The sequence below is a fragment of the Mustela nigripes genome, chromosome 3, assembly GCF_022355385.1.
Source record: "Mustela nigripes isolate SB6536 chromosome 3, MUSNIG.SB6536, whole genome shotgun sequence".
In the NCBI taxonomy this organism is placed as follows: domain Eukaryota; kingdom Metazoa; phylum Chordata; class Mammalia; order Carnivora; family Mustelidae; genus Mustela; species Mustela nigripes.
Genome location: NC_081559.1, coordinates 66,203,597 through 66,223,020, shown reverse-complemented (window position 1 = coordinate 66,223,020; position 19,424 = coordinate 66,203,597). Strand labels below are relative to the sequence as shown.

The window sequence follows — 19,424 nt, the reverse complement described above, 5'->3', positions numbered from 1 at the left end:
TTTGGTGAAAGAGAAGGGAATGTGAATATCCATTTCTTTCCACAGAGCTTTACCCCAAAGGTGGGCTTAGGATAGGAGCTCTTTGATAGAGGCAAGATATTTCACTGCAAAAGTGGAGACCAAAGAAGTAACAGATCTGGACTGCAATTCTGACAGAGAGCTTTTAAGATGTATCTAAGTTTTCTGCTCTTCTCTCAGCAAAAAAACTTTAAGGCAAAATCAGTCTTTTCTCAAGAGAGTGGGATGGAAAAAAGTTGATTTCCCACATAAGATGATTTGGTGAGGGACGCCTGGGTGGTTCAGTTGGTTAAGCAGCTGCCTTCAGCTCAGGTCATGATCCCAGCGTCCTGGGATCGAGTCCCACATCAAGCTCCTTGCTTGGCAGGGAGCCTGCTTCTCCCTCTGCCTCTGTCTGCCTGTGCTCGCTCTTGCTCCTCTCTCTCTGACAAGTAAATAAATAAAATCTTTTAAAAAAATAAGATGATTTGGTGAAATGGTATAGAATGGGAGAATGGCTACAGTAATATTTTATTCATTTCTTTCAGTGCAAAAGCTTGTAACTGTTTAACATAAGAAGTTAACCTTTGTTTTTAGATGTAAGTGACTGGAGACTATTGTTTATGAGAAGGTTCTGGAAGGTTCTGACTCAGTCATGGAAAATCTGAGAACTTAAATTTCTGCTTCAGATTGGGTTCATTCCCTAATTCTGGCCAGTTGTTCATGGAAGAAAACTGGAAATTTAGTTCCTTTTATGTCAAGAACTTACAAGTAAGAGCTCACTGGAAAGTATGCATAGCCAAAGTTCTCACCTGTATCATCTGCAAATCAGTACCATGGGTTTCTCCAAAGCAGTCAGTCACCTGGAGCTCATTCTTTCTATCTTACCCTCAGTTCCAAGACTGAAGTCCTGTTTTTTTTGTCTTTGGGTAAAGCGGGGACCCTTTAGATCTGAATAACCTGAAATATCAAGCAATGCCTAAATATGTGGGTTGAATGATAATCAACATCTTCTCACCAAGGCTATAGGCACATTATCTCAACTTCAAAGCCAGGGACAAGTCATAAACAAGCAGCTGAATAGACAATATATTCATAAAATCTTCAGGTGGCCTTCTGGAAGGCACCGAGCAACTGAGGAATGAGTGTGCAGTCATTTTGCATCTGTTGTTTTTCTTGTTATATCTGGATTCAGATGAGTTGAACAGAAAATGTAGAGAAGGAAGAAGTCTCAAAAAGTCAGAGCCATCTACTGGACCTCAAATAGCCTACAAAGAGCCACCAGTTACATTAGTATTTAAGCTATCGCTCTAATGATTATAAAAGATCTCAATTTAGCAAGTTTTGCTTTGAGACCGCTTTCTCAAAGTGTTCTTTTAATTCTGTTTGGTACATTATTTTAAAATATTTTTCTTCTTATTTTCTTTCACTGGTGGGTTACAAACTAAGAGAAGGTAGCTTTAGGATGATGATGCTGCCTGCTGATTTGTGTATTCTGCCTCACCTTTGGATAAGTTCTTCTGACACCAATAGGAAGAAATTGAATTTGGTGACTGTTATGATGAGAAAGAGATTTCCTTATAATACACTGTCCAGTGGTAGACAGGGTACTATGAAATTTATCAAGAGTTATCATTTTCAAATAATCCTTTTTATGGAAAGACGTTTAAAATAATTTTTATTAAAGGTGAAGATACACTTAGGGACCTGAGAGTATGAAACAGAAAAAACTTCATTTCAGAGTAGAAAAGGAGGCCAGTTAAAATATTAAAAAAGGAGGAAAGGGGCCCATGAAATTAATCAACTATTTTTGGGGAGAAATAATTTTCTCTGCTTTTCAAGGTCTTTCTAGTTGGACAAAGAATCAAACTGATACAAGACAGATGAACAGGAGAAAATTAAATTTTGTTCTGTTCTTAAAGGAAATCCACACAGACATGAAATTCCAAAGATAGGCAGGCAAAATGAGGAATATATATCATCATGAACTAAGGAGAAGAGATTAGGAGTCTGGGACCTCAAAGGGAAGGAATGCAATTCACAGGAAGGTGAAAAAGAGTAAACATTGTTTACCAACAAATGCTTACTGAGCCACTTAGGAAAATGTGACATAGAAAATTTGATCAAATAGGCTTTGTTAGGTTCCTCCTTGTCTACCACACCTATTTCATATTATACTGTAGTTATGTATGGTGACAGCTCTCTTCTTGGAATTTAGAGAATATCTAAATTCTTTTTAGGCAGCTGATGAGGAAGTAAAGAGCTTTTTCTGAATCTGCTGTTTTTTTTTTTTTTAATTGCTTTTTAACTCAAAAGAATCTTTCTGTGTGTGGTTCCCACAGTGGTCAAATTCATACTGATAGAAAGTAGAACAGTAGTTGTCTTGGCTGGAGGGAGGGGGAATAGAAGTTATTATTTATTGGGCATAGAGTTTCAGTCTGAGAAAATGAAGAAGTTCTTGATATGGATAGTGGTGATATTACAACAATATGAAAATACTAAATGCTACTTAACTATACACTTAAAAATGGTTAACATGGTAAAATGTATGTTATGAATATTTTACCACAATAAAAAAGTGATGCATGCCCATGAAAAAAAAAAGGATAAATAAAAAGTATAAATTTAAAAATAAACTCTTTTACCTACCTCCCCTCCTCAACTACCTAACCCGGGGATAACTATTGAAACCAGTTTCACTAGGTATACCTTGGAGATATTGAGGGTTCAGGTTCAGACCACTGCAATATAGCAAATATCACAATAAGCAAGTCAAATGAATTTTTTGGCTTTCCAGTACATATAAAAGTTATGTTTACATTATACTGTAGTCTGTTAAGTGTTAGCATTATGTCTAAAAAATCTAACATACAAACTTTAGCTCAAAAATACTTTGTTAAAAAATGCTAACCATCATCTGTGCTTTCAGGGAGTCATAATCTTTTTGCTGGTGAAGATTCCTTCCTAGATGTTGACAGCTGCTAACCAATCAGTTGTAGTTGGTGAAGGTTAAGGTGACAATGGCAATTTCTTAAAATAAAACAATAATGAAATTTGCTGCATTGATTGACTCTTCCTTTCACGAACAACTTCTCTGTAGCATGCAATGTTGTTCCATGGCATTTTACCCAAAGCAGAACTTCTTTCAAAACTGGAGTCAATCTATCAAGCCCTGCCACTGCTTCATCAACTAAGTTTATGTAATATTCTAAATCTTTGTTTGTCATTTGAACAATCCTCATACCATCTTTACCAGGAATAGACCACTTTGGTTGCTTAGCCAAAGGAGCAACTCCTCAGGGGCGCCTGGGTAGCTCAGTTGGTTAAACATGTGCCTTTAGTTCAGGTCATGATCCCAGGACCCTGGGATCCTGCATCAGGCTGCCTGCTCAGTGGGGAGTCTGCTTTTCCCTCTTTTCTCTGGCCCTCCTCCCTGCTTGTGCTCTCAGTTCCGTTCTCTCAAATACAAAATCTTAAAAAAAAAAAAAAGAAGAAGAAGAAGAAGGAACTCCTCATCTGTTCAAGTTTTATCATGAAATTGCAGCAATTAAGTCACATTTTTAGGCTTCACTTTTAGTCCTCTTGCTATTTCTATCACATCTGCAATTACTTCCTCCACTGAGTCTCGAACCCCTCAAAGTCATCCACGAGGGTTGGAATCAACTTCTTTCAAACTCCCGTTAATGTTGGTATTTTTACTTCTTTTCATGAATATGAATCACACATGTTCTTAATGACATCTACAATGGTGAATCCTTACCAGAAGGTTTTCAATTTACTTTGCCCAGATCCATCAGATGAATCACTATCAATGGCAGGCAACTACAGTCCATAAAATGTATTTGTTATACAATAAGACTTGAAAGTTAAAAGTTCCTCTTTTATCCTTGGACTGCAAAATGGATGTGTAGTAGGCATGAAAGCAACATTAATCTCATTATATATCTCCATCAGAGCTCTTGGGGAACCCGGTGCATTGTCAATTAGCTCTAATATTTTGAAAGGATTTTTTTTCTGAGCAGTAGGTCTCAACAGTAGGCTTAAAATATTCAGTAAGCAATATTATAAACAGATATGCTGTCATTCAGGCTTTGTTGTTCCATTTATAGAGCATAGGCAGAGTGGATTTAGCATAATTCTTAAAGGCCCTTATTTTTTTCAAGTTTTAATTTAAATTCATGTTTATTAACATACAGTGTAATATTAGTTTAGGTGTAGAATTTAGTGATTCAATAGTTCCATATGTCACCCAATGCTCATCACAGCAAGTGCACACCTTAATCCCCAGCACCTAGTTGACCCATCCCTCCACCTACCTCCCCTTTGGTAACCAGCTGTTTCTTCTCTATCATTAAGAGTCTGTTCTTGGTTTTCCTCTCTTTATTTCCCCCTATGTTTGTCTGTTTTGTTTCTTAAGTTTCACATATGAGTGCGATCATATGGTGTTTGTCTTTCTCTAATTTTGCTTAGTTTTATATTCTCTAGCTCCACACACATTGTTGCACATGGCAAGATTTCATTCTTTTTGATGGCTGAGTAATATTCCAGTATGTGTGTGTACGTATTTATCCACTCATCAGTCAATGGACATTTGCATACTTTCCATAATTTGACTATTGTTGCTAATGCTGCTATAAACATAGGTGTGCATGTATCCCTTTGAATTATTAGTTTTGTATCCTTCGGGTAAATACTTAGTAGTGTAATTGATGGGTCGTAAGGTTCTACTTTTAACTTTCTGACACAATTCCATACTAATTTCCAAATGGCTACATCAGTTTGCCTTCCTACTAACAGTGTAAGAGGATTCCCCTTTCTCAGTATCCTCGCCAACTAAGGCCCCTTAGGTTTTCAGAATGGTGAGTAAGCATGGGCTTCAGCTTCAAACCACTAGCTTCATTAGTCCCTGACAAGAGGGTCAGCCTTTTCTTTGAAGCTTTGAAGCAAGGCATTGACTTCTCTCTAGCTATGGAAGTGCTAGATGGCATCTTCCTATAGAAGGCTGCTTTGTCTACATTGAAAATCTTCTGTTTAGTGTAGCCATCTTCATTCATTATCTTAGCCAGATCTTGGATAACTTGCTGTAGCTTCTACACAAGTACTTGCTGCTTCATTTTGCACTTTTATGCTGGGGAGATGACTTTTTCCTTAAACTTGTGAACCAACCTCTGCTAGCCAAGTCTTCTTCTGCAGCCCCTCACCTCTCTCAGCTTTCACAGACTTGAAGAGAGTTATGGCCTCACTCTGGATTAGGCTTTGACTTAGGGGAATGTTGTGGCTGGTTTGATCTTTTATCCAGACCACTAAAACCTTCTCCATATCAGCAAGAGGGCTGTTGCACTTTCTTATCATTTGTATGTTCACTGAATTAGCACTTTCAATTTCCTTTAAGGACTTTTCCTTTGTATTCACAACTTGGCCTAACCGGTGCAAGAGGCTTAGCTTTCAGCCCATCTCAGCCTTCAACATGCCTTCCTCAGGAAGCCCAATCATTTCTAGCTTTTGGCTTAAAGTGCAGGCTATGTGACTCTTCTTTTCACTTGGACACTTAGAGGCCATCGTGAGTTATTAATTGGTTTAGTTTCAACATTATTGTGTCTCAAGGAATAGGGGGGCCGGAGGACAGGGAGAGAGAGAGGAGGGTAGGTCAGTAGAGGAGTCAAAACATACACATTTATCGATTAAATTCACTGTCTTATATGGGCATAGTTTATGGCACCCCAAAATGATTACAATAGTGACACCGAATCACACACAGATCACCATTAACAAACATAATAATGAAAATGTTTTAAATATTGTGGGAATTACCAAAATGGCACCAAGAGACCTGTTCAATGCACGTCCCCACAAACCTACAATTTGTAAAAAACTGCAGTATCTACACAGTGCAATAAAGCAAAACACGCTAAAATGAGGTATGTCTATATTTCTATTTTACACATACTATGAACTGGCCCAAGGATCCACCAATTCCCCTTTCTTGGCTTTGAGTAGCCATGATTCCTTGGAAACTCAAGAGCCCAGTTTGGCTTATAGTCTTAAAAGGATTTTATTGTTTTCATGCTTGTTATGCTGTGGCATGAGCATTGGGTAGGACTCTCTTGACTGTAATAGAAAATCTGAAACAAATAGGCTTGCATGGTAAGATGTCTTACATAAGATATTCAGAGATACGGCAGGTGTTAAACCAAAGTTAGCCCCATTACAACTCATATCCCATGGCAGCTGGGGAGTTCATTAGGAAAGCCAATCAGAGAGAATGTTCTCTCCTTAGTCTGGGCAGCCTCATCCTACCTGTGAACTCTTAGTACCTCATGATATAAGACACTTGTCCAGAAACCCAAAACATTCCCAGTAGATCTAGGCTTTCCTTTACATCTGGCACTATGAGTTATATTCAAGCATTCAATCTTATTGAACATCAGTATTTTAGGCAAATACCAAAATGATATAAACCTTACAGATCAACTAGGGTAAAATTAAAGGGAAAAAAACCCCCCACACTTCAGTGAAAGGAATGCAAGTTGTCACCTTGTTTAATATATAAAGAATATAGGATAACTGAAGGGTTTATAAGGACCAATACTGGAGAAAGAAGGAGAGGCATCTCTGGTTCCATGCTTGGACTGCTGGGGCAACAGAACCAACCACCACACAATAAGGTTGTTACATGCATTTTTGGAGATATTAGATAGGCTTTACTTCACAAATTATCTCCCTTTCTTCAAACTGTTTCTCCCTACTGACCTTTTAGGGAGGGAAGCACAGGCGTGAAGGGCAGGGCAGTGTTAGATTAATATAACCTGGTCTTGGAATACCTTGCACTCTCCCTTTCCAACCTGGACCCAGCAGAATGGCTCTCTCACAAAGAAGAGCAGTGAGGCAGTGAGAAGGGCCCCTCTGCCACCAGTGAGCTAGTGACCAGACCAAAGAACACACCATCAACGTTCACAAGTGCTTCATCCACGTAATAAGCTTTAAGAGGTATGTTCTTCAGACCTTCATAGCGATCTGGAAATCTGGCATGGAGGAGATGGGAATTTCTGATGTACTCATCGACACGAGGCTCAACAAAGAAAATAGGGAATGCCCTATAAAGGAATATATTGTATTTACATGCAGTCTGCCAGAAAATGGAATGAGGATGAAGATTGCCACATAAACTCTATATACATTAGTTACTTATGTACCTATCACCACTTTCAAAAACCTAGTCAGTCAGTGTGGATAAGAAGTGACCAGATGGTCAAACCATTATGACCACCACATATACCCCAAAAAGATCCCCTAGATTTGAATCTGTTAATTCCCAGGTATATGATCTTGAGTTATTCTTAATTTCTCTAAACCCCAGTTACTTCAAATGTAAATGGAAGATAATAATGCCCACCTGTACAGGTATTATAAAGATGAAAAACATTAACGTATGGAATGCTCAGTGCAGTGCCTAGTGCATAATGGTTAATCAGTACATGTAATCATCCTTCCTACTAAACCTGCTCATCTTAAACATAAAAAAAAATTCCTTTTCCCTTGTGTCTTCCAACAATTCTTCATCATTTCCTTCATAATCGATTCCTTGCTTTCCTTTCCAACAACTCCAGGGCAAACTCCCTGAAACATGGCTCTCCCCGACCCTGCTCCACTGACACTACTCTCCCCAATGTCCCCAACCGCCTCTTTGTTGCTCTCCAACACCCTGTTTAGTTTTTATCTTACTTGTCCTCTTTACGACGTTTGGCCAAGCAGATCTTTCTGGACCTAGACGTTCTGCTGCATTTCTGTGGCAGTACTCATAAGCAGTTAGGATGTTTTGGGCAGCAAATTAAAAAGCCTCAATCCAAACCAGTTTAAATAATAAGAAATCTCTCTCATCTAACAGAGAGAGGGCTTCTAGAGCAGTTAATTGCGTGGCTGAACATCCCCGGAAGTCTAGGTTCTTGCTCTACCGTCCACAGAATCAGCTTCATCCTATAATTCAGTCCCCTCATCATCATCAAGTCGCTGCCAGCAGTAAGCAGGCGGCATGCTTCCTGGTTCCTAACCAGAGGGATGGAGGAATCTCTCCTCTCAATCATGAAATAAAGTCATGTAATGTAGGTCATGTGTCCCCCTTTGGAACAGTAACAGTTACCAAAGAAATGCCATGTACTGACAGGCTGAGACCATCCTTCCTGAGTCCCACGGCTATGTGTGTGTGGAGTGAAGACCCTAACAGAGTCAGGGCTCTCTCAGCAAAGATGCAGGGAGGGAGAGATGCTGAGCGGGCAACCGTAGCACCCACTATATTCACTTTCTTGATTTTCCTGCTGGTTCTTCTCTCTCCTTTGTGCACTTCTCTTTCTTGGACTACCACTTTAATGTTTATCATTGACGATAATTGTATTTTCAGTCCTCTTCTAGTCAGACTATACTTTCTCTATGAGCCATCACTTCCTTATCTTTCATTACTCTCTCTAATCAAAGAGATACTTCTGTTTTGTGTTATCTAATAGAGTCTAAACTGATGACACCTAATTAAGGCATCTATTTCAAACCAAAGTGTTTCTTCCAACTCCATACCATGAATTCCAAAAAATGAATACTTACCCAATGCTTCCTGTGGTAGGCAGAATAATGCCACCCAGAACTCTCAAAGATGTGTATGTCCAAATCCCCAGAACTCCTATGTATACGAGGTTACATGGCAAAGGGCAATTAAGATTACAGATTGGATTAAAGTTGCTAATCAGCTGACTGTAAAATAGGGAAGATTACAGATTATCCTGGATTATTTAGATGTGACCAATGGAATTACAAGTGTCTTTGAAAATGGAAGAAGATGGAGCACCTGGGTGACTCAGTCAGCTGAGCATCTGTCTCTTGATTTCAGCTCAGGTTATGATCTCAGGATCGTAAGATCAAGCCCCATGTCAAGCCCCTAGTCTGGCTCGTCCCTTAGCAGTGAGTCTGTTTCTCTCCCTCTACCCCTCCCCCATAATTTTTTTTTTTAAGATTTTTATTTGAGAGAGAGAGAGAGCTTGAGCAGGGGGTTGGGACAGAGGGAGAGGGATAAGCAGACTCCCCATTGAGCATGGAGCCAGATGTGGGGCTCAATCCCAGGACCCTGAGACCATGACCTGAGCTGAAGGCAGACGATTAACCAACTGAGTCATCCAGGTGCCCCCAAATAAATCTTTAAAAGTGGAAGGAGGAAGCAGAGTGTTGAGAGTTTAACTAAACTATTCCATATTATTGCTGCCATCATATCCATTCTGAAGCACACTAGCCCTCTCTCAAGCACATAACCACCCATGCACTAGATACTAGCCTGCAGAATCACAAGTGTAAACTGATACAACTTCCCCAATGCCCCGGTGATAGTCCGTCATACCTCTCAACTGCTTCCCCTGTGCACCCCCTTAGATAAGACTCCCATGGAGCTTACCAAAACCCTGATTTTTTTTGTTTGGTCAATCCAACCTTAGCTTGGGAACCCCAAAATCACCCCACTCAAGGCCCTACTAAAGGCATGCCCCAGGTCCTGCTGTCCACTTCTGGTCTGCAACTTGACTTCCCTATGTAGCCCCTCTGATGCATGCTGTGTCCTTCCCCTAGGACCTGTCATAAACTTCTCTTTTCCCCTGTGGTCTTTCTGGAAGCATCATTTGACACACCAGGGCTCTCCTTAACAGATGTTAATTTAGCAAAAATGACAACACAAGGGAGCGAGGATTAAAGAGAAGGAGGTCTCAGCAAGATGTTGCTGGTTTTGAAGATGCGGGAAAGGGCCTTGAGCCAAGACTGTGCATAAGCTCTAGAAGTTGGAAAAAGCAAGCAAAGAGATGGTCTCCTAGAGCCTCCAGAGAGTGCAACCTTGCTGACACCCTGATTTTGGCTGAGTGAGGCTCATTTTGGATTTCTGACCTCCAAAACTGCAAGAGAATAAATTTGTGTTGTTTTAAGCTGAATGGATTAAGTGCACTAATGTGTGCAGAACAGTACCTGGCACACAGTGAGTGCTCTGCTATATAAGCATTTTCAATTATTAATTTCCTCTCTGAGTAACTCACCTAGAGGAAGAACCTAAATATTAGGAAGGAGCTCAAACCAATATGGAAAAAATTATAAGAACTGTGTGACAAATAAGGATCAGACTGAAACGCAGCTTTGTCCTTTATATTTGTTTGGTAGTCGGTAACGAAAATACATGAAGACTGAACCACAGCAGCAACTTTCATCACCCGTCTTCACATTCGTCGGAGCTTTCTTCACTTAGCTCCTCACTGCTTTCTCCTTCACTCTCACCGCTGCTGTCTTCTTCACTATCTTCATCATCTTCCTCAGGATTCTGAGATTTCTCTGCCATGGAAAGGAAGAGAATTGCTTAAAATGTTCCTGACATTACTACTCTTTGAAAAATCTTAACTCTCCTTGCTTCTCCCTCTACTAAGAAATATCTGTCTTTGGAGCATGAGGACTGAGATGAACTTTGCTGACTGGATGTAGGGTCAAAGTAGGTAGTGGTACGAAGAAGAATATAGTCTTACTGGTATAAAGATGTTTATGGATTTAGAATAAATTTAAAACATAGGTCTATACGATTTTTTTTACTATTGTCACCATAATTCTTAATTAAATAGAATAGGAGTGAGATGTAGGGTAATTTAGAGGGTATTGGTTTTCCTTGGAATTGTGGGATAGCTCCTCTAACTTGTGCAGCAGTTAGCATGTGCTGTTGCTTGTGAGGACTCTGCCAGTGCCTGATGCCTGGTGACCAGGGAGCCCGCTTGACTTGGGCAGTTCTACCCCACAAGGGGGGAAGGGAAGTTACCTGGACCACTCACAAAGGACCACTCACAAAGGTTCATTAAACTATCCCAAGACAATAGTTAGCCTTTTCTTAACCACTTCCTGAGGGCGTGCTTCACCAATTCCCTGGGATGATGGGTTTTTAAATAGTGACTGCTTATAGCTCTCTGAGAAAGAAGGAACTTCAGTTTTTAAAATTTACCCATCAGCAACATTTCTTCAATAAGTGAGAAAAACTCCTTGGCCTCAGGATTTTCTGGTTCATAGATTAGGACTGAAAATAAACAACAGAACATTTGTTAATAATCTTCAAAGTATTTCAGCAAACAGGCTCCTCAGAGTGAGACTGGAGCTGTCAATCAGAGTAAGTGAACATGCACAAAGCATTAAATACCAACAATTATTCCGCAGGAATACCTAAGTGCAAATAGAGGAAATGTTCTACTTATCATAGCTGCATTGTAAGAGAAAGAATTCTCATTATATTTTCTACCTCCTGTCTCAAAAATGCAATCTCCATCACATGAGGCTTTCCTCACATGCCTTGTAGACAAAGTGTTTTTTGACTATAGCCAAAGAAGGGACATATCAGGCAAAATGTGGAGACTTCACTAATAAGATGACTGTACGCCTTGAAGAGTATTCATAATTCTGCTTTATCCACTTAATGTTGTGACTCCCATGTAATATCTTAATGGCCCCCAGGGGGCACTGAAACATCAAGTGTGCCATTCACCTGGCTAACAGTAAGACAAACGTGGATGGTTCATCTAGGCTCTGGTGCTCCTAGGACATCATCCCATATGGCTTTCATTCTGACACACCAAACCAGGTTCTCTCTTAATCTACCTACATACCTTTACCATTGATCTAGGTTAGCATGACTGTGCGCCTGCTCAGAAGCTGCTTTTAAGGATCCTGTAGGTATTTAGACACCTTTTAAGGTTTCTAATAAAAGTATCTTTCAGTTCATTTTAAGTTGGACTAAAATATGCTTATCATTAGCAGTCTAAATCTTGCTCCGAGCCTTTTTTCAGAGCAGTTTCTCCAACTCACCCCTTGAGATACTAGGTTCTTAAGATATTAATACATATTTGGGAAACTAGGTCAAAGGAGGTTAATCATGGAAAGTTTACAGTAGGAGCAACGGCAGGATTTTACAGAACCATTAATATGTTCATAACTATTATGAATCTTATAAAGTGGAGAATGTGGTTTCCCCAACTTATTATTCCCATGGAATCCTTTTTGATGGAACACTTAATAAGAAATCTTATTTAGTTTAGAAAATTTCATGTTGGAATTAGGATTATTCCATGAAACTGGAGTATGAGATCAGCTACTCTTATGGTTTAACAAAAACCACTGGCAAATGTCAATTTTCAAAGTGAGGGAAAGGTATCTGCTTTGAAACAGCCCAGAAGTGTATGTATTCTAGGTGATGAATAAAAAATTCTTAGTCTTTCACAAGCTAGTAGGGTTTGTAAAAGGGTAAGAAAAGCCTCTAGCATATTCAGGTAGTGTCCTAGGAGCTGTTCCCATCCTGAGCCCATAAGCAGATCCCAGTATGGGCCCTGCAGAAAGACTGTCAGATGTGAATCCTAGTGCTGCCACTGTCTAGTTGGCTCTCCTTGGGGAAAATATTTAATATCTCTGTATCTCAGTTTCTTTATCTGTAATAACAGGATTGACAACTTAAGGCTGTTTGATGAATCAATGAGATAATGTAGATAAAGTACTTAGTCCAGTCCTTGGTTCATCTGTGTGTGCCCAGATACTGCTGGTTATCATAAGTTTTCTGGAAATGGTTTTGGATCTAGATAAAGGCTTGGCTCCTTCCTAAACATTCAGTGAATGTTTCCTTCTGGCTAAAGAGCCGGGGCAGGAGCTGGGGGATTCTGCTGTTCATAGGGGTCTAAGTCCCTCAGATTGGAGGCTCTTCTAGGCTAGACAGAACATTGGTCTTGTTCACCGTGGCATGCCTATGAGAGTGCATGACACAGAGCTGGAGCCCTTAAAACATTAAAAAATGGAATAGTGCATAGTAGAAAGCAGTCCTTTCATGCCTAGATAAAATTATACTCTAGGTTAATAGGAAAAAATGATTTATTTTACTCAAAAAAAGAAAGATGAGATGTCTGGGTGGCTCATTGGGTTAAGCCTTTGCCTACAGCTCAGGTCATGATCCTAGGGTCCTGGGATCAGGTCCTGCATCCAGCTCCTTGCTCAGGAGGGAGCCTGCTTCTCCCTCTGCCTGTGCTCTCTCTCTGACAAATGGATAAATAAAATCTTGAAAGGTAGGAAGGAAAAGAGAGAGATAAAGAAAGAAAGAAAACAAACTTCATTGTATTTATCCTTCTGAAGATACATCTATCTGTATTTGTGTTAGACCAAAGTGATGAGAAACATTTTGGCTTTGAGGCCATTATTTTATATACTTACAATATAATTAATGAAGTAGGTCTTCCAGGCCTAAACGATTTTTGTGTGTGAAACGTTGGGCTGTCTGTGAGCAGTACTGCTGTGCCCTGAGGAAAGTGAGCTTCAGGTTCCCTTCTTTCAGGTAAAGAGACCAATAAACAAAATTGACTGGCACAAAATCTCATAGTCAATCATGAGTTGAACTAAGAAAAGTACTTGGGACACTTGACTTTCAGTATAATTTAAAAACCACTTTTCCAGGATGCCTCCAATGCCTGGCAAGAAATGGCATATGGCTTGGGTATCAGTTCTGCACCACACAGCAGGAAAACGGCTGAGGAAATATTGTGTGTGGAAAACAGATAAAATTCAAGCCTTCACTGACAAAAAAATTTCTTGGAGGAACGCAGTATGTTTGTTTTGTTTTTTGCTTTTTGTTTTTTTAAATCAGGACAAAGGAAAAAAACCACAAGCACGTGGAATGCCAGGAGAGAAGCCCTGAAGCCCAATGGACCAATGGAGATATACATGACTTTACTGTGATTGGAAAACATACTAGCAACCAGTGGCTTTATTCAGAAAATGAGTTTATAAAACATTTCAGAAGGGACAAGGATGCATTATTTTATATAAATCAATTCCCTTAGATATAAAGAAAATATATTAGTTGACCACAGGAGCCATTTTAAGCCTGAGTGACCCAAAAAAGTACCCCCTTTCCAAATCCCTGCCTCCTCTACCAGAAATATAAGTTTATTAACCAAATGAGGAAATGGAAATATAGTAGGATATCAGAGGCTTTCAAAGCCAGACCGAGGATCTAATCCTAACTCTATCTCTTAGTAGTTGTGACTTGTGAATTAGTACTCCTCACTAAGACTCAGTTTTCTCATCTGTAAAGTGGGGTTCATAAGTATCTGCCTCATAGAACTGTTTTAAGAATTAAACAAGGTATTTAAGAATGCTCCCATTATTAGTAGGTACTCAATACATACATATACAAATACATAAATATGTAAATAATTTGTTTATATACATAAATATAGAGAAAAAGGGAAATGTCTGGTAAAAGAGCTAGGAGATGGAAAAAGAAGACAAAACAATATACTGTAGTCACTTACATATACAATATTCTGGGGTCCATCCTAGACAAAAAAATTAATTTTGTCTATTGTTCTGAATATAGAGAACAACTTCGGGCAGTCCTCAGCCAAGTGTTTCCTTTTAGCATCAAACTAGTACTTTCTAGAATGTCTCCAACTCTCTGTTCTTTTTCTTTTTTCTTTCTTTTTTTAAGGTCTTATTTGACAGACAGAAAGAGTGCATAAGCAGGGGGAGCTGCAGGCAGAGGGAGAGGGAGAAGCAGGCTCCACGCTGAGCAGGGAGCCTGAGGAGGAAGCCGGGCTTAATCCCAGGATTCTGAGCCGAAAGGAGATGATCAAGGAGAAAGCCACTCAGGAGCCCCAATTCTCTGTTCTTTCTTGAACTTGTTTGACATTGTTAATCCAGGGTCTCCCTAATTTCATACCACTGGCTAGAATCTGCCTCAGGGGTAGTCAATTCTATTTTTCATGCACCCACCCCCTACTCCCATCTCGGGGCCTCTCTGCCCAAGTTTCTAGTAATTCCCTCTTCCTCTAGGGAACAGTGTTCTTTTCCAACTGGCTCCCTGGATCATGGGGCCTGTCTTAGGGCTCTCCACACCTCCTTTCCTGTAGTCTGATCCTCAGTCTGAGGCACTGCTATTTGACACTGACAGAAAAGAGTGACTAGTGTTTCTGGATGAACCAGTAGGAGTAAAATACCAAAGCAAACCATAGTTAATGTCAACCGCAAAATGGTTTAGAGCATGTGTGCTATGATTCCTGTTTCCTCTCCAGCTCCCAGCATAATGTCTGGTACAGAGCTGGTGCTTGATGGATAGTTGTTGGAAGGAAGGAAGGGAAGAAGGAAGAGACATGTTTTACAGGGACATAAACCCACTAGGATAGATCAACTTGAACTTTTTCATCCCCACTGACCTGGCACTTAATGTGTGTTCATGGATTCGAGTCCAGTCAATAAGCATTTTATTGAGCAACTACTATTTCCTGTAGCGTACTGCAGGCCAACAACCAAAACCAATGTGGTGATATCAGGGCATATATTTTGTAAGCTTCAACTAGAGGCTTTCTAAAGTGATTGGTGGATATGGAAATATATATAAATTTTTCCATCACTAGGTTCCACAAGAGACTCTGAGAACTGAGGGGGAAAGCTACAGACTCACCCACTTCTACTGCAGTCCTCAGAGAGGAAAGGTGCTATGGGAGGCAGCAGCTTGAGTTCTGATTCTGGCTGTGCCACTAGTTCCCTGAAGAGTTGAACAAGCTGCTTATCCTCTCTCTGCTTCTGCTTCATTATTTATAAAAATAGACAACTGGACACTATTCTCTTCAAGGATTCCTTCTGATCAGAAATTCTATGCTTATGTACCATCCCAAAATAGTTTTAATCAGGATATCTATTTGATGGCTCTAAGGGTCAAAGTGCTTGAAAGGATTATACAAGGTAAATTATTTTGGATAAAAAAAAATTCATGTTAAAGCATTCAAGAAACCCCTTTTAAAAATTAGCCAATGATTTAAGAAGTACTGTATCCACAGTGGAGAGTCTGCGTGAGGCAAGGGAGAGCAGGTCCTCACAATCCTAATACTGAGTTTTCACTCAAGGACTTTTTACTGTAAGGCTTAGGTCTAACACTAGTTAATATTTTGAGTCCTATTATCAATGAAGTTTAATTGTAGAGTTGCCATTTGTTCTTTCAAAGTCATTTGTCTAATATAGAAAAATGGGTAAAATAGTTAAAAAGACTGGATTTCAAAAGAGCAGGAATCTTTCAAAATCATTAAGTGGACTTTCTAAAATTGGAAATTAAAAACTTTGAAATTAAGAACTTACTGGGTAGTTTATTACTTTAAAAAAACCATTTATTTATTTATTTATTTATTTGAGAGAGAGATAAAGAGTGAGAGAGAGCACAAGCAAGGGGAGCAGCAGAGGCAGAGGGAGAAGCAGGCTCCCTGCTGAGCAGAGAGCCTGACACGGGGCTCCATCTGTGGACGCTGGGATCATGACCTGAGCCAAATGCAGCCGCTTAACCGATTACTACTGGATAGTTTAAACAGCAGACTGAACACAGCAGAAGACAGGATAGGTTAACTCAACAGGTAGGTCAACAGAAAAATCCCAAAATGAAGTACAGAAATAAAAAGAAATGGAAAAACAAGAGCTAAGTGTAAGATACATCAGTCAAATCACTAAAAACCAATGAAAGAAGGAAAAATAAGGTAGAGCAGATCATTCCTCTACTTGAAAAGTGTCTAGTGATTTCCCACCTTGCTCGGAGAAAAAGCCAAAGTCCTTAACTTGTGAAAAGGTACTATGCAACCTACAGAACCTCCAAACTATTACCTCTCTGACCTCATCTCCTGTCACACTTCCCCTTGCATATCCTATGCTGGTTACATAGTCCTCCTTGCTGTTCCTCCTCAAGCACACTCACATCTCAGCATATTTACTATGTGTCCTGTCTTCCCGGACCATCTTACTCAAAACTGCTTTGCCTCTTTCTAGTACTTTTCTTCCCTACTTTATTTTTTCCCATGGTACTTCTCATTTATGACATGTTCATTATGTATGAATTTGTTATCTGCTGGACTAGATATAAACATGAGATTATCTTATTGACTGCTATATTTCCAGTGCCTAAAACAGTGCCTGGCACATGTAGGCACTCAAATATTTGTGGACTAAATGCATGTTAAGTAAGGTTTGCTGCACTCCCTGACACTTCTTTGAAACTAAAGGCATAAAGATACTAACCTAGTATCATGAAGGTAAAGATTTTGACTTATTTTCCAGTGATGATTAGTTTTTGTTAGTTTATTCCACTCAAAGTTATTCTAGAAGTCTAAATTAGTCTTTATACCAATCAACTTACTAATAAGGAATCACTGAGACACTATCAAGGAATTCACCAGGCTACAATAATCAGGCCATCTTACACATTATGGAATGCATTTAGAAACAAAAAGTATTAGAAAACACAAGTATTTTGTACTTACTCATCTGACATAATTTTTTTGCCAAATGGTAGTCTTGGCCCATTTCTGCTCTCAGGAACTAGAAAACATTAAGAAATTCTTCAGATAAGTACTTCCAGAGAGAATTTAAATGTCAATTATAAACTCCCTAAAAAATATTCCATTAATGATGAACTATTTGGCTTTTAACATTTATAGGTTTTTCCAGGAGTGAATCTATAATCAATCAATCAATCCAAGAATATTTAAGGATTTCCCATGGCAAGGCCACAGGGAACAAGTACGATACCTCCATGTTGCTGCAGTCATACTACATATATACTACTTAACAATTTGAGAATACATAGGTTGATTCAACTGGCAGAGATAGTAAAGACATCTATCACTTAAATATCCCTTTGGTTCAGACACAACTTTTATTTGTCAACTTCATCCATAATTACATGACAGTATTTAGTAAAAGAAAAAAAATTTACAGTGATGTATATTTAATATTTTGCAGCTCTTTTACTGTCCGATTTTTGTTTTACTATTTTTATTGTTACAAAGTAGTACGTATTTTTGTATGTAGGAAATTTAAAAACTAAATAAACACATTCTGTCCCCAATTAAAAAACATTTATATTTCTACCATCCAGAGATGTTTATTTTTACCATCTTCATATGTATCGTTTTAGTATTTTTCCATCAATGAACACATATTTACAAAAATTAGCATTATTAGGTAACTTTTAAAAATAAACCACATATCATGCTAATTTTCTCCCCATAAAATTAAACACTCTTACATTTTTTTTTAACTTAGGCTATAGGTTATTAATCTAGTTTAACTTTTTTAGACTGCTTCCATTAAAAAAAATGACCCTATACTTGGATGATAGTGGTTGCTTTTGTGAGATTTATTCTGAACACTGGCAGGTATGGTAGACTTACTGGGCAAGAGACAGGGGCATGAAGTATGAGAAAGGACACTTCCCACACATTTCCAGACATGTAATATTTACCCAGGCACCATTTTAAGAAGTTCTTTACCAGTTTTCTTGATTTCTTCCTTGAGTATTAGATTATTTACATTTTTCTAATGTAAACAGAATTCTTCTGAAGATTTTTCTACAAGCCATTACTTCACCACAATCCCCACTTATTGTCATATTAATTAGTGCTCCATTAAACTCATTATACAGAATTCTACATTTTTAAATCTCTTTTTGTCTAAGGTTAAGATCTGTCCATTTTTACTCCTATTTGTGATTTCCTTCCATTTTAATTATGATACCTTGTGGTTTATCTATATTCTTGTTTTTTCAAATATCCTGCTCTTAAACAGATACATTAATTTGGTTTTTACTTTGAATTTTGTTTAATTATTTTTCTTATTTACATTATGTTTATTTTGTTCCTTTTTTAGCTTTAATATTTCTGGCATTAATGGCATTAATGCCATTTCTGGCATTAATATTTAGTTCATTTGTTATCATTTCTCCTTTATTTTACCTTTTTAATAGTATTTTATTTTAAAATTTTTATTTATTTGTCAGAGTGAGTGAGCGAGAGAGCAGAAGCAGGGGTTAGGGGGAGGGAGAAGCAGTCTCCCTGCTGACCAGGAAACCTGATGCGGGACTCAATCTCAGGACCCTGGGGTCACAACAGGAGTCAAAGGCAGACACTTAATGACTGAGCCACCCAAGCACCCCAACTGTTTTCTAAATAGTTTGTGTGTTTAGTTTTGATTTTTTAATTCAAGTATCATCTGGAAGAATATCTTTTAGTTTTAAGTAGTTTTGCTTTGTTATTGTAGTTATTTTTGTTTTCAATGTGTAGTTTAATTGATCATAATCAGAGAATGTGACCAGCATAATATACAGCTATGGTTTATGTTTTTATTTTTTTATGTTTATGTTGTGTTTATGTTTATGTCCTTATTTTGTTTGTTCTTATGCTTATTTTATCTTGTTTATGTTTAAATCATTTTGTTTATGTTTAAATCTTTACAGAAAACTTAAATATACACAGAATTAGAAAAAATAGTAAAAGTAGTACGTGGCCCCAATTCTCACCTTCAAAAATTAATATTTTGTCAATCTGATTTTATCAATATCACTACATACTCTTTTTCCCACTTTGCCT

At 38.5% G+C, this 19,424-nt stretch overlaps 1 protein-coding gene across 1 annotated transcript in view; it reads right to left on the bottom strand.

The window, feature by feature from the left end:
• Positions 1–10,144: 10,144 nt before the first annotated feature.
• The window catches only part of ERICH2 (glutamate rich 2), a 39,654-nt gene continuing 30,374 nt past the window's right edge, over positions 10,145–19,424 (bottom strand). The window contains exons 9-11 of the mRNA XM_059395490.1: positions 17,319–17,376; positions 10,994–11,065; positions 10,145–10,341 (exon numbers count right to left, since the gene is read on the bottom strand). Of these exons, the coding sequence (XP_059251473.1) occupies positions 10,220–10,341; positions 10,994–11,065; positions 17,319–17,376 (252 nt within the window). The 3' untranslated portion in view covers positions 10,145–10,219. The remainder of the gene's footprint in view (positions 10,342–10,993; positions 11,066–17,318; positions 17,377–19,424) is intronic.